Below are 15,103 nucleotides of genomic sequence, written 5' to 3'. Positions count from 1 at the left end.
ACTCATCGATGGTTGATAAGTTAGAGATGGTGTGCTCCATTTTTTCACACTTTCCTCACAAAGGATTAAACTGAAGAGTTTGTCCTGTCCCCTCATTCTCTTCTCACGTGGGGCCAGACAGCGCCCTTGTGTGGCAGAGCAGAGCATTACAGGGAGAGGGCAGGTGTTGGTGTTTGTGCTCCAAACAGCAGCTCACATTCTGAACCACAACATCACAACCACCAAGTTACTGTTTAGATTTGCAAACATTGCTTTATTAATCCATTTGTCAGTTTGTAATATATAAATTACTTTTTAAAAACGTGAGAAGCAGATGCACCTACAAGAAAGTCATGGCATGAAAACACAGGAGTTATAGAAAACCTAAGCTGTGTTGACAGAAGCCATCGGAGCCAGCCAATGTCCACTTCTCCTACAATCCTCTTCGTCTCCACACATCAGATGTTTCTGTGTTTTCAGTAACAGAACAAACCGTGGACTGGGCCTTTTTTTTACTCTTTAAAAAAGTTTACTGGGCTTCGCCTTGTTCATGCGCCAGCTCCCTTTGCTGTGGTGCTCTGTCTGTCCAGATCAGTGCAATGTGGGGGCGGGCCCGGGAGCTGGAGGGGCGGGGGGAGGAGTAACGGATGTGTTGACGGACTAAGGCGCCTGGCAGCGTGTTAACACCTCCTCCTCATTCTCCTCCTCGCTTCATGACCGAGCTCACATTTCGTTCGCCATGTCGTCGTGCTCTCCTGCCGAAAGGTCGCCGTTGGTGCTGACCGCGGTGCTGTTGTCTTGGTAACCAGGGGGCATGAAGGCCAGGCTGTAGGGGTAGAGCTTATGGCAGACGGCCCTGTAGGCCTCAGCAGCCTTCTGCTGACCCTCACCCAGCTGCCCAGCACGCAGAGCCTCCAGCACCTCAGTGCAGACCTGCAGCGAGCACACATGTACAGGCGCACGCGCGCACACACACACACACACACACACACACACACACACACACACACACACACACACACACACACACACACACACACACACACACACACACACACACACACACACACACACACACACACACACACACACACACACACACACACACACACACACACGGGACATCAGAGACTTGACCCATGGATTGACCACCCGGTAACTCACTGATCCAGGACCACCAATGTTATCAGCATCACCTACCTGTGAGCTTCTTCCGGACAAAGACTCATCCAGGGCCGTAGCTATCTCACAGGCCATCTTGTCGGAGGAGGGCTCCAGGTAGACCATCATCTTAGCGGCTGGGAACACACAGGAACACGCAGACACACACAGACTTGTGACTGACAGTGTTTAACATCCCTCCCCTTCACCCTGAACATCTAAAAAGGTAATCCTACTACTGTTCACCTTAATTAGGTTTTGGATACTGTTAATTGGATGCCAATAAATAAATAAAAGTCCAGGCCCTGATGACATTTGTGTGTTCATGATGATTTATTTTTGTCCCAATATAATATTTCTGCAATCAACCCCTTAGATTGTTCCTCATTTAGACCTATACATCTCCTAGACTGCTTATTATTACAAGTTATTAGCAAAAAGATTTGAATCGATTCTGCCTTAACTTCTTCATATGGACCAATCAGGTTTTGTAAAAGGACGATATGCTGCTGACGATAAAAGGAGACTATTTAATGTAAAAAATCATACGGAAACCAGTCGGCCTGCTCGGCAGAGGTCTTTCACAGGGTTTAATGGAATTGTCTCTTCTCAGTTTTACATAGTTTTAATGTTGTTTCTAATTTCATCAAATGGATCAAATCAATGTATAATAAGCAGCAGTTCTTATCAGTAACAGAGGGACAGGACACGTTTTCCATAGTGACTGAACCAACACAAACATCAAAGGCGTGAAGATGATAATAATGAACATTAAATATCTCTATATATTGACTATATAGGATGACAAATTTCTATATATAACTGATCTAAAAAAATTCAACATATTTATGTAATTCAATCAAACAATTTGGAAGCTGTTAAGGATATAAAATACATTTAAATAAATCCAACGCTGGCCCGTCGTGAGGCCAACCGTCGTGTTCTTTCCACTGGACACCAAAGGCCTTTAAATACTTGGGAATAAAAATCACACCACGTTTGGATAATTTCTATAAAATAAAAACTATCCCTCTCATACAAAGATCAAAATAGATTTGTGTAATTGATCCAGTCTGCCAATATCTCTTTTGGAATGAATTAATGTGATAACAATTAACGACCTCCCAAGGTCTCATTTTCTTTTTTGCGAAAGTTACTTTGCTTTTTTAACTGCAATTTTTTTTCTTTGAATGTCTTAAACTAATTTCATAATCGGATGCAATTTAATAAACAAGAATAACTTTATTTACTCTCAGGTTCATTCTTTCAAAGTCGTTGGATCACTGTGTAGTTAAAAATACACAGTCGTTGTGACACATGATGATCTTCCACCATATGTCAACATGTCTGGTCTCCAAAAACAAACAAGAAAAAAAAATGAGAGCAAGAGCTCTGCTGCAGATACGTCTGATTTGTCTTTGAAGAGTTCAGTGTGTGTGTGTGTGTGTGTGTGTGTGTGTGTGTGTGTGTGGCGTACCTGCCAGTCGGTGTGGGACGGAGTTGGAGTGTTGGCTCAGGAAGCTCTTGTTGAAGCTCTGAGGGTTGCTCTCCCCAAACAATCTGGAGATCTCCTGCTTCAACACCGTCCTCACTGGCTCGGCCAGCTCCGCTCCTTCACTCACTGCACACAGAGAACAGAACCAAATGTAACTTTTCATCTGTGAGGCAATCCCTACGTCTCTGTCAGAACTATAAGAACGTCAGGGCCAACTCCGTTATTTGTCTTTAGGATCAAAAGATGAATATGATAACTTCAGTTTAAGTTCAAGGGAGAGAGATGGTTGTGGTCGAGGTTAATGTGTAGTCGTGATCCGTTGCACCCCTAGTAAATACTAGAAAATAAAAGCTGAAGTTGTAAACTCTCGTCTCATTCATCTTTTGATCTTGAACTCAAATGTCTTCAGTGAACAACACAAACAAAGGATTCATATTAGCGTGCTGAACCTACATGACAAAGTAGTTTCACAATGTGGCCTTTAATTAGTCTCAAAACTGACGTGCATAGAAATCTGGGGGAAAAAGATACGAGTGCACACAACACATCGTTTACATTTTTATGAATGCCACTTTTGAGACTATTAAACAGATTTCTCACTTCCATCACATGAGTAAAAAGCTTCTGACGACTCAAAGTGACAACCGGCCTTAATGTAACTTTGATGGCGTCACTATCAAACATCATTTGTGTGGGTCATGTTCACCTCCTCTGAAGAAGCGCACCAGACACTGGTGCAGCCACGGGTCGGAGGGCTCTATGGGCACCGCTCTCTTTATTGACTGCAGCATCAACAGATACTTGTCTGGAGAAACGAAAAGAATCAACCATGACGTTACTTTCAATAAGTAAAGGTGCAAACATCATGTCAGCTCGGAATGTGTTGCCGCTCGCCGTTTCCATCTCACCTTTCCTGAAGTAAATCTCGAAGGCCAGTAGGTGAGTCTCAATCTTGTTGCGCACCAAGTTCTTCAGAGGGATCAGGAATTTCACCGCCTCATCCAGAGGATTCTCGGGCTGGTAAAACAAGTTGAACCATGTGGCGTTATTAAACTCTGGTACATCTGCCAGTCAGCTGCTGTATTCACACAGCACAGCCACAAGACCTCCTGTCCTGCTGAAGGAAGTGGTAAGTTTGAGCCCACCTTGGTCAGTTTGTCAGGTATTAGCTCCTCTTTCGGCCCACCTATCTCCTCATCATCATCCTCCTTCTTCTTTTTCTGGTTCTTCAGCTGCTTCTCCTTCTCAGCATTCTTCTTCTCTTCTTCCAGCTGTTTCTTCTTTTGGGCTCGTCGCTGTTTGTTGCGCAGTTTCTTCAGCTCCTTGTCTGTCAGGTTCTCTACAGAGGGCAAAATGGCAAACTTATTTTCTGAGAGGATAAGAGAGAGAGAATATGAGAGGACGGCAGAGCGAGAAAACTAAAAAGTCTTCCTGCCGAATTGACAACACACCAGACATCAGACGAGAGTCAAGTATATTGAAACGCAGCCCCCTTATGATTGACGACAGCTCGTAGGTTTGTCACGTAAAGTTATTTAGTGCGCTCGCAAAACTACAATGTGAAACCAAAACTAACCAGATTAAATGTAAACAATGTAACAAAAACACGAGCGTTGGTTCAGACCTTGGTCGGAACTTTCAAGTGTGAAAATGCCCTAAGATGCTGTGGTTGTCATTGCCATCATGTCAGTGACAGGTTTGCTAATTTAACTCATGTATAACTGTGAGGGCAGATTCAAAGGTATGGTGAAGGGGTTAGGGGCTAACCATATTTAATACAAACATTAAAAAAGTCTCTCTGTACCTAGTAACACTGATACTAAACATCTTGTAGGTCTTCAACAAGGAAACAGAAATCATACATCAATACTGATGTTCAGATACTCAGGACAATCATTTATAACACGCACGCACGCACGCACGCACACACAGTCTAACCGGCGTCAGCCCGGCTCTCCTTGTTGTCGTCAGTCAGGGGCTTGTCGTGCAGGGCCAGGTAGATGTGGATGGCTGTTCGAGCAGCTTTGTAGAAGAAGGGATGCTGCCGCAGGACGTCCTCCAGCTTCAGCAGGTCCACGTAGGAACGCAACGTCATCTTCCTCATACAGTATGTGTGAAAGTCAAACTGGTCATCTGTGATCTCCACAAAATGCTGATGGAGAGGAGAGCAGGGGGAGAGGAATGACATTGTATTTATATCAGGAGGAATTATTTTACTGCTGTATTTATTTTGGTTTTTTTAAGGGGTTAGTCATACAAACATAAAAAGGCTGTGTGTACCAAATAAACAGTGTAGACCAACACATTGAATTAACAAAAATTGAGCACTACAGCTGCTAGGTTGACTGGTGGAAGAATGTGCGCAACAAGATGGCTAGCGGCAACATCGGCGAGATTCAGCCATAAAACTTTCACAAACTGCTAATGATAACTCTAACTGTCTGCTGACACACCTGGCGTCTTCTCATGGATGCGTTCTGCCTCTGTGTGCACTGGACGTTTCCGGTTTCTTGGCCCAATGAGTGGAGGGGGCTTTAAGTTTAAGTTAAGTTTAAGTTAGTCTGTGCCCCATCATCAGTGCTTTCGGTAACATCGGGGGAAGTTGGGATTCCTCTTTCTTTTCTTTAGGACAGGGGTGTCAAACTCAGATACACAGTGGGCCAAAATTAAAAACTGGGACAAAGAGGCAGATTTCATATTAATTGAAAAAAAGCATGTTTTCCCTTCTTTCTAGATATAATAATGCACCTTTTCATATGGGAACAAACCTATGTTTTACTTAAACACTGAATCTGGAACAAGCAAAGCTTAATACTATAAACACCTGAGAAATCAATTTCAAATAAAGGACACATCAGTGGCATTCATTTCTTAAATAAAAATAATATTATGCCTCTTTCTCCATCTGTAGCCTTTTCGGTTTGTCAATGAAATCATTTTTTCACGGGCCAACAACAACAAAAATAATAATTACAATGATTATAATTTCCTTCAATGAAAATCCAACCATTCAAGTCCATGCCCTGGAGTACCAAGGTTGCAGTTCAAATCTACATTTCTGCGCTTCAAAGTCGGCAAATCGCCGGGTAAACTCGGCTCTGAGTACGCGGAGTTTTTCAGAACTGTGCACTTGGGAACACGGTGGTAGAAATCTGCGTTTTTATGGTTTGGCAGCACGCAAAATGGCCCAGGTTTCCTTGCAGGGTGTCTGACATCTGCCCGAGGTGACTGGTAGCATGAGGTTGCGAATGAATGAAAACAGAGGAGGGGATGCTTGCGGGTCTTGACGCGCCAAGGCACTAGCAGAGCATTCTGGGATTTGTAGTATTAGCCGTGCATGCATTACCGGCGGACCAGCTCAAATAGAAATTTGATATTATCTCGCGGGCCAAATATAATTACACTACGGGCCAGACTGGCCCGCGGGCCAGAGTTTGACACCCCTGCTTTAGGAGGTCCAAGAGTTTCTTTATAAACTGATCTAAATGTAGGAAACCTATCTGGACCTGTTGCCTTAAGTCAGTCCCCCGCTGACAATAAGAACAAATCTAGAATCTAAAAGCATATGGAAAAAAATAACAGTTCACTTTCACCAACTGTTCTCTGGTCATAAAATGACTATTTTGGTTTGTTTAAACTTGCAAACGCAGCGTTAGACGATAATTCCTTAAACTGACCGATTTACAATTTCTAACTTTTTCTTTTTTTCTAATCACTCAACTATTTAATGTGATATTATCAAAATGTTCTTCTCATTCTTTCAGCTGGAAACCTGAACCATATTTGATTATATAATGTATTTCATATCTGATATGATCTTTAAAAGTCTGACTTTGACATTTGAATTCTGTTAATTTCTAACTCAAACTACGAGATAATGGAAAATTGAAGAAATAAAGATTACATAACCATTTAGTATTTAACTGACATCTGAGTGGCTTAAATTGATACTTAATTTTATACCTGAGCATTCTTGATTAGATAAGATTACTACACAGGGCACAACACTATCCAACAACGCTCCAGACATCAGAAGAAGGAACAAGATAACTTTTTTTCTGCTTCCCTCGTCTCCACACATCGTGCAAGTTTGAAAATCAACATACGATGATGACACTTGTAAATATAAGTTGCCAAGATGTAGACAGACAGACAGACAGACAATCAGTCAGTCAGTGAAACTAATCATTCTCTTCTTATTTGAGTGACAGGAAGAGAATTGCTCCAACACATATGACTGTGCAGAAAGCACACAGAGATGAAGTGCTGTTTATTTGGAGTCAAACATGCACATAAAGTTCTGTGTGCGGCCAAGTGTGATGGAGGTGACAACAGTTGTAGAAACTCACCCTCTCGATCTCGTGGCACTTCTTCAGGGCCTCTCCTAACTTGTTCATGGCCTTGTAGGACAGGGCGCACTCCGTCTGGAACCACATGCACTGCATCTCGTTCAGGTTCTCTACTGCAGAAGTCCCCTCCTACAACACAGACACACACACAGACACACACCATCATGTAGAGCGGCTTCAGCCAGTCGACACAGTGAAGAGGGAGAGCCTGGACTGGTTTCAAACCCAGTCTGCTGCAGTAAAGACAGAGCAAGGGCAGGGTTCATCTGTTCCCAGTGGGTACAAGTCTCTCTCTCATCTCTCCAGCGAGCAGCTGCTTTGGATTTCAGTTGTTCTTTTGCTGTTGTGTTGCTTTGATGCACTCAAAATATTTGCACTTAAACGTCCACTCTCATGCACGTCCTACACTACCGATTCTACTGACACACTATCTATGGACACACTACAGAGCTCAGACTATATACAGTTTATGACATGACTCATAAACGTATCAAATCAAAATGCTCTTTACCCGTGTGAACTTGGTGCACATCTCCTCTGCTTCTTTGATGAGGCCAGCTTTCAGCATGTACTTGGCACACTTGGAGTTGATGAAGCGGTCGGCCGTGTCCAGGGCCTGAGCCTCGTCCATCCACCGAGCCGCTTCCTTTATGTTGCCTGCGTGCTACAGGACCAAGCACACGCGTTTGAGAATGGGGAATGTTGAAACACCAGAAAAATGAAGCAAGCGTGTGTGTGGTCCGTGTGTGCGTTTGTACTACACCTTGTAGATCTTGGCCTTTATGAGGAAGAGTTCAATGAGTGTGGGCGTGCTGTCGATGGCCGCATTGATGTACTCCAGGGCAAGGCTGGGTTGGCCGATGAAGTCAAAGTGCTGAGCCAAGAAATACTGTACCCACAGCAGCGTGGTGGGGGGCTCCTCCTTCCCATTATCTGTACACACAAGTCACAACAGACACAATGAGTGTATGGGTTCACAGCACAGCTACACAAGTGTCTACCATTATTTGTGATTTAGACGGTTTAGAGTCACAAACAAATGATTAAACAGGCCAATGAAACCAAGCACCACTCACCATTTTTACTAAACATTCGACAGCTTTTTAAACAGCTTTCAAAGCCGACTACTAAATCCTCAATGACTGTAACCTGCATTAAAAGAAAACAAGTTGTTTTGGGTCAGAGCACGAGGCATTGCTGTTTAAATGTGGAAGCAGAGGTTTTACATTTCAGCCTGCACACCTTTTCCTTGCCAGTGTAGAGGGATTTGAGGGTAGTGAAGACGGGCGGGCAGCCTTTACTGAAGTTCATCCTCAGGTAGCTGTCCAGACATTCACGAAACTTCTCCCCTGGTCAGCACAACACACAGTTCATGTAAGAGACATTGGAAAACAAGAATCAGCATCAGTGGCTAGTGGGCTTCTCTTTTTTAACAATACGATACTAGGCCTACTAAGGCCATTATCTTTATTGCCCAGCCCTAACTAAAGGCAAGTCCACTTGCAGAAGCGGCTTTTACTTTTTTCCCTTTCTTTCCTTTTGTATGTTCCATGGAGTTGACACCATGTTCATCTTCTGGGCTGCAGTGACATGGAGTTATTAACGTTTGCTCACTGGGCAAGTTCCATCTGCGGTTGAAAACCATCTCATCATATGACTTTTATCACACTGACTGTAGATACTGCCAGTCGCACAGTGTTTACCTGTGAGGAAAGTAAGAGGTAGCCTTCGTGGAACCAGGCCTTTTGGAAACTTCACCCAGGATTCCTCATAAATCTTCAGACGCTCCTCGATGCTGCCTGAAGAAACACAAACACACAGCGTGAGGAGAAACATATCACCCACCTTGGCAATACTGAAGACGTCCTTTGACCATCCCCCATCATATGGAACAACGATGAAATGTGCAGGGCCATATTACCATAGAAGCAAAAGTGACCTTGACCTGCCATCGGCTTTGTCTGTCTTTATGGTATTTTAGTGTCCGATGCAGACTGCTAAGTGCAACAGTGGGAGGAGAGGAACAATCAGTAGGGAGGTTCATTCAAATGAGGCAGCACAAAGGGAGTGATTGGGAATTTGGTGAGAGCAGTCTCAGAACCACATCTGCTTCTGAATCAGTGGCTTCATCAACAAGAGCAAAGCAAAAACATGAAGCAAATGTGCAGCGATAATAACGTTATGCCTAAAATGTAAATACATTATTTCAACAATATATAATAGACTGACATTAAGAAGCAGGAAGGAACCTTTGTCTGTATCTATCAATTCATCAATGTGGTTGATTCCACAGCATCAAAAGCTTCTTCAGGTCATTAAAACCCTGCAGCTGTCTGAAAGCAGCAGGACACAATTAAAAGTGCTGCACCAAAGCAGATTGTGCTTACACACAGCCGTTCACTGTGTGTACTGACAAAGCGCAAGTGACATAAGGCGGCAACAGAATAAACACACATCTCAGTACACAACAGTCTGGTTGGCTACAAACTCAGTTTTCTGCCCATTCGCGCTTGAAACATCACTTCTGCAGTTCTTTTTTCCCACGCATCATACCTTTCCCATTAAATAAGATGTTCATGTTTGATTATGAGAAGGTTCACCACACAAATCAGCGCAGTCAAAATGCCAGGCACTCTTTTCCTTAAAGGTAATGTGTAATATTTAGAAGAACTTATTCACATATATTTAATATATTGTCCATAACTATGTGTTTATATATGTAGAATCACCTGCAACATCACCTGCAACAAAGAACCAATGTTTTTTCGTCAACTTTGAATGAGTTAAATATAGTTACATTAGGTGGACCTGACCTCCGTGTAAGTCTCCATGTTTGCTATGTTGTGTTGAATACGGTTGTTGCACAAAACGGTCCAGAATATGTTGCATTGAATTTTGCGCCACCATAAAGTGTCCCTGTCGGGTGCTCAGTTGGTTTTGCGGTTTGCAAATTTACCACCAGATGCCGCCATAAAATTACAAAAATTACACAACAGGGGTTTAACAAACAGAAGCTACATATCTGCTATGATGCATCTCAATAAGAGATTTAAACCAGTTTAGTTGTTTTATTTTCAATGACAAATGAGTTTTCTGTTTGTCTATGGCATGCTAGTGACAAACGGGACAACTCATCACCAGTGCCCCCACACTAATCAGTCGTAACCAGTCGTGTGCAACTCCCCACACCTCCATTTCTCAGAACTTTCTAATTCCAGGTACTTTGTTTATCTTTTACTTGGTGGGTTTTTGTAGACAAATTATATATATATTTTTTGGATTTTATAAAATCAATAAATAACAATGGATAATAAAAAATCTGGAACCACAAGGTCTGAGGATAGTGCTCACCTGGCTTAAAGGCGTTTTCCAGGCCCTGATAGTAGGCCCAGTTCTCTGGGTTCCTCTCTTGGAGTCTCCGGTAGACCTCTGAAGCCTCATCTGGTCTCTCCAGCCTCAGCAGTAGCTCTCCTACACACACGCGCGCGCACACACAAGAAGGAAATGAGTTGGTTTACTACCAAAACACACGCAACAAACACAATATTTGTAATAGGCTATATCAGTCTAATTTATGTAGTGGCTGGGGAAAATCTTCACACTGAGTGTTTTATAAATAGAAACAGGTGAAAAGAGAAGAAAGCTGCTCTGCAGGACCTCCCACCAAACACATGATTAAAACTGTGTGTGTTTGTGTGTGTGTGTGTGTGTGTGTGTGTGTGACTGAGAGCATCGGCCCACCTCTCGTCTCCTCCACAGCAAGTTTGTCACAGATCTGTTTTTCGTAGTTGTTGAGGTGATCGAGAGCCTCCTTGTGAAGATGGGCCTCCCTCAGAACCTGGTTCTGATACAGCAACAGCTCACTGTACTCATAGTCCACCTTGTCTGGAGATGTCTGCGTACACACACACACACACACACACACAAACACATGGATAAAAAAAACACTTAGAGCATCTACTCAGGGAAATCCTTCTATCTCCACTGTTAAGCTTTACTTAAAGGGGCAGTAAGTTATTTGGGGGAAAGCTTGTTTCTCTCTTTGTTGTTGTGATTTTCCTCCTCTGCTCTGGCCGTGAACCGACGTCTCGGTATGAGAGACTGACGCGCTAACCACTAGGCCAAAACCCCGATGTCGCAGCGCCACCCGCTAGCGGGTCTCTGTAGATGTCGGGGAGTGATGTTTACAAACTACTATTACTCATTCACTGCTCCTTATATTAACAGACAGTCTTTCATGGGCAGTAAATTCAAATGTGGACACATTTCATGTCACCTCCAAAAGGAACAACGCATCTCTCACACCTATATATTTCAGGCTTCAGTGGAAACACTGCTGATTCACTTTGAATGCGGCATTGTCATGCATTGTCGGACTGTCGCTTCTTGCGCTGTAGAAGTTAAGAAAAGCTAAACTTTTCAAGTTGCAATGCAACCGGACAGCAAGGATGACAAGGTGGCACAAAAAAACAGCTAGGTCGTGTTTCCTGAGCCGGAAACTGAGATTGGCTGTTGTCGTTATGACGATCCCGACAACACCAAGTGTCAGGCACGCCCACTGTGCCCAGTAAGGTCTGATGACCTGCGTCTGTAGAATGCTGCAGTGTGTTGTGTGTGACAGAAAAGACAAAGAGTGGATCTTACATTTGCCTCAAGATATGTTCTGCTGAGCAGTCCATAACTTGGTCCTACCTGTTGTGTTTTGCGGAATTCCTCCACGATCTTGGCAGCCATCTCAAAGTCCTCTAACAGGTGATAGGCCACAGCATATCCAATCCATGAGGCCCGCTGGCCTGGACGGAGCTGCAGCAGCTGGTACCGAGTCTCCTGGAGAGAGACAACCGTCGATTTGATTATTCAGTCCCTCATCAACGTGTAGCAATATGTCGGTCTCTCCTTTGTCTATCTAAAGTTTCATCTTGTGCAGCAGGATGAGTAACCGTCATACATTTACACATCCCACACACCTTTATCCATTCTCCCTCTGTGGCCCTTTATTTTTTTTTATCTGAACACTTATTCTAAACTCATCTCTCTGTGGTGATCCTCACCCTGTATCCCTCCAGGTCTCTCATCTGGATCTGCAGCATGGAGAGGTCTCGGAGTATCTGCAGGTTGTCTTTGTCCCACTTCAGAGCGTTCCGGTAACACTTGATGGCCTCGTCGTACTTTTTATCAGAGCGCTGTAGCAGGCCATAAACATGCCAGCCTGGGAGGGTGAGCCAGTTCAGGAAAAAATATATTGAACAAAATAAACACACACATGACCCAGGTGTTAATATCAGACCTGCAAACTAGTGTTGTGTCGACAAACGATGACCTCTGTGGTTGATGATGGTGAGGACGATCAGCCAATTTTAGAACCTCCAATTAATGTACTAAATCTGTATTTAAGGTGGTTAGTAGTAGTTCTAATTTAATGTAAAATTTTATTTGCCCCACTATAGTTTTCACTTCTGCGTCTCCAGCATCACACTTGTGACACTGACTATTTGCACACGTAAAAATGAACCCCTTGTTATTGAAACATTTGTATTGGTTTGTGTCACAGACACATTTTTAAACTAAGTCGGCTTTCGTTAAGAAAATGAATCAAAATGAAAATCCCTGCATCTGACTCTGGAGATGATTGCCCAACACTGCTGCCAACTCATCAAGGGTGCAAAATGTGAAGATGGTGGAGTTGGCAAGAGAGAGTGCTGGGACCACTGAAGGAGCGATGAAAGGATACAGATGTGACTCTTCAGGTCATTGCGCAGGCCTCGTCTCACCAGCTCGTAGGCCTCCTCCCTCTTTCCCAGACAGTTAAGGGTTAAACCCTTCATAGCCAGTGTCTCTGAGAGGAGAGGAGAGGCATTGAGGGAAATCAAAATCACTTTGAATAATTGAGAATGACAATGATTATGTTTACAGACCCAGTTTATATATATATTACATGATGGAATGAATTGTATAGCACTGTGGAATACTCAGTAGTTAAAGAATAGGAATAGAGGAGTCTGTCAAAAAACAACATCGACACCCACATGTATGTGAGAACACAGGTCTTGGCTTTTCAAACACAATGCCACTACACTATAAGATATGGGGGACAAACTGCACCGCCCTTGGTCCATGCTGAGGACCATATGAAACTTTTAAGCTGTCCCACTAAGCTGAATCGGGTTTTCTTCTACCACAGCAGTTGCTGCAACTCTAGTTTTTTTTTGCAGGACCCCTCACTCGCCGACAGCTTAAGAGACGTGCTAGTGACGGTCACTTCTGCCTGTGGGTTTAGCCTCCTCGTTAGCGGGTCTGTCTCACATACAGGAGGTCGTGACATTGACGCCACCCCTGTGACACACGATTGATCTTTCAAATGTATTTACCCCATCAGTGTTTTGCTAGAGACAAAAATGACACAGTGAGCCACATCACACATCTTGTGTAACAGCTAGTTCCTCAAACCCAGCAGACCAAGGTGTGAAGTGAAGCATGATCTTTCGCACAGTTTCCCTCACTAGTTTATTGTGAGTGATTTGGTCAGGTAGGTCTCGCCTTACCTCCATGCTCAGCAAACTTTGGGTTGCCCAGGATCTGTTTGCAGAACTTCAGGCCGTTTCTGTACTGCTTGTGCTCGTAACATTTCTGCAAGAGAAGACAGGGCGGGTTTAAAGGTGGGGCATCCAGGTCGAACATAGCCGTCCTGTGCTGATCCTCGAAAAAGAGTTGGTTAGTGAAATTGTGCTGAATGTCAATATAGTGTCCAGGGGACCAGCACAGAAAACTGGTCCATCCTACTGTCAGCGAGAAGAGCATCACATACACCAAACCCTGCCTCCCTGACAGGCCAGTCAGAGGGAGGTTGTGGGAGAACTGAGGAGTAACTGAGAGAACTCTGGTCTACATGATGGAGGGCTGCTGATGAGATGTAATCAAATGTTCCGATGGATGTTTCACCCAGGAGTCTTTCACATTACTCTTATCAATATGATAAATTATTCATATTGTACACAATTGCTGTCATCAATGGCACCTTTTTTTTTATATACGATCTTCGTATTTTTTTTAGCATGTTTGATATTTTGGCTTTAATTTAATAAACGCCTTGAGCTCACCCTCCATCTTGAAACGCGAGAGTGAGTCCACCATTCAATTTCAACCCGAGTGAATTAGGTTTTGGTGCCGGGTGTCTTCACAGCCAGGGGACTGAACTCACACACTTCCTTCAACGACAACTTGCTTGGGGGAGTAAACGTGTCAAATGTTGAATAGCTCCAGTGGCAGTGCAGCCCGACGTGTTGCCAAACTGTAAGTGTGCAGAAGTGCAGAGCCGGTGTCACTTGTGTGTAACTGGCATGTGTCGCGGCGGCTCCGTCCCTCGTGCACGTCGGCCGCCGCGAGGCCGCCGCACAGCGCGGACACCACATGTTCTGTTGCATCGACAGCGCCGTTGCGACTGGTGCTTAATAACAGGTATATGATAAGAACAAATGCGTTTGGTGTACTGGCGATTTCTGGTTAATTTCCCCAGCAACACTCCCTCGCTTACTTGCCAGAACTGGCGGCTACTTAGCCAACTAGCTCTTAGCTAGCAGTGCTAACGTTGTCTCGGGGCATGTAGCCTACCAAAATTCTCTTGAAGAGAGCATTCTCCTTCGGTGGCAGGCTGATAGAGGGCATGGTGCTGGCTTCCTATGCCTCTGTCGGTTCACACATGAATAGTGTCCTCCTAAAGTCAGAGATACTGCTGTGCTCCTGTCTCGTCGGGCTCCTCTCACGTGTTGACGCCGAGCCCCCCCTTCCGAGCAAGATGGCCGCCGTGCGTGCTGCTCTGAGTCTGCGTCAGGGCACTTGTCGCCGACTGCGCGGTGTTTTGACAGACCCCACGTGCCCCATTCAACGACACCACAAATACAAGTACACAAGATCAGGGCTGCGACTGACGACGTCTTCGTAATCGATTCATCTGTCGAGTATTTTCTCGATTAATCGATTAGTTGTTTGGTCAGGGGGGGGGGATCCTTCAATGGTCAAAAATGTCGATCGTGTTTCCCGAACACCAAGATGATTTTTTTTGTTTTGTCCACACACCAAAGATATTTAGTTCAATGTCACAGAGGAGCAAAGAAACCAGAAC

The 15,103-nt window shown here is 44.1% G+C and overlaps 1 protein-coding gene across 1 annotated transcript; it reads right to left on the bottom strand.

The window, feature by feature from the left end:
* Window positions 1–226: 226 nt before the first annotated feature.
* On the bottom strand, window positions 227–14,851 carry LOC118319280 (N-alpha-acetyltransferase 15, NatA auxiliary subunit-like). Its single transcript, XM_035649553.2, has 20 exons — window positions 14,593–14,851; window positions 13,527–13,611; window positions 12,716–12,820; window positions 12,036–12,193; window positions 11,677–11,811; window positions 10,726–10,879; window positions 10,336–10,455; window positions 8,688–8,783; window positions 8,227–8,333; window positions 8,061–8,133; window positions 7,748–7,917; window positions 7,496–7,648; window positions 6,985–7,113; window positions 4,574–4,787; window positions 3,781–3,974; window positions 3,544–3,652; window positions 3,342–3,440; window positions 2,618–2,761; window positions 1,180–1,277; window positions 227–912 (listed from the first exon to the last, which is right to left on the bottom strand). Exons 1-20 carry the CDS (start codon window positions 14,644–14,646, stop codon window positions 703–705), a joined length of 2,607 nt encoding a protein of 868 aa, XP_035505446.2. The 5' UTR covers window positions 14,647–14,851; the 3' UTR covers window positions 227–702.
* Window positions 14,852–15,103: the final 252 nt, after the last annotated feature.

The sequence above is a fragment of the Scophthalmus maximus genome, chromosome 9 (genome assembly GCF_022379125.1).
Source record: "Scophthalmus maximus strain ysfricsl-2021 chromosome 9, ASM2237912v1, whole genome shotgun sequence".
Classification (NCBI taxonomy): Eukaryota; Metazoa; Chordata; class Actinopteri; order Pleuronectiformes; family Scophthalmidae; genus Scophthalmus; species Scophthalmus maximus.
This window is presented reverse-complemented; position numbering and strand designations above follow the sequence as displayed.

Coding starts and splice junctions, on each gene's coding strand:
- LOC118319280 (XM_035649553.2), bottom strand. CDS start 14,646: ATGCCCTCTATCAGCCTGCCACCGAAGGAGAATGCTCTCTTCAAGAGA. Junction 8,784..10,335: donor GGAAAACGCCTTTAAGCCAG/GTGAGCACTATC, acceptor GTGTTTCTTCAG/GCAGCATCGAGGAGCGTCTG. Junction 2,762..3,341: donor GGTGCGCTTCTTCAGAGGAG/GTGAACATGACC, acceptor CTCTGTGTGCAG/TGAGTGAAGGAGCGGAGCTG.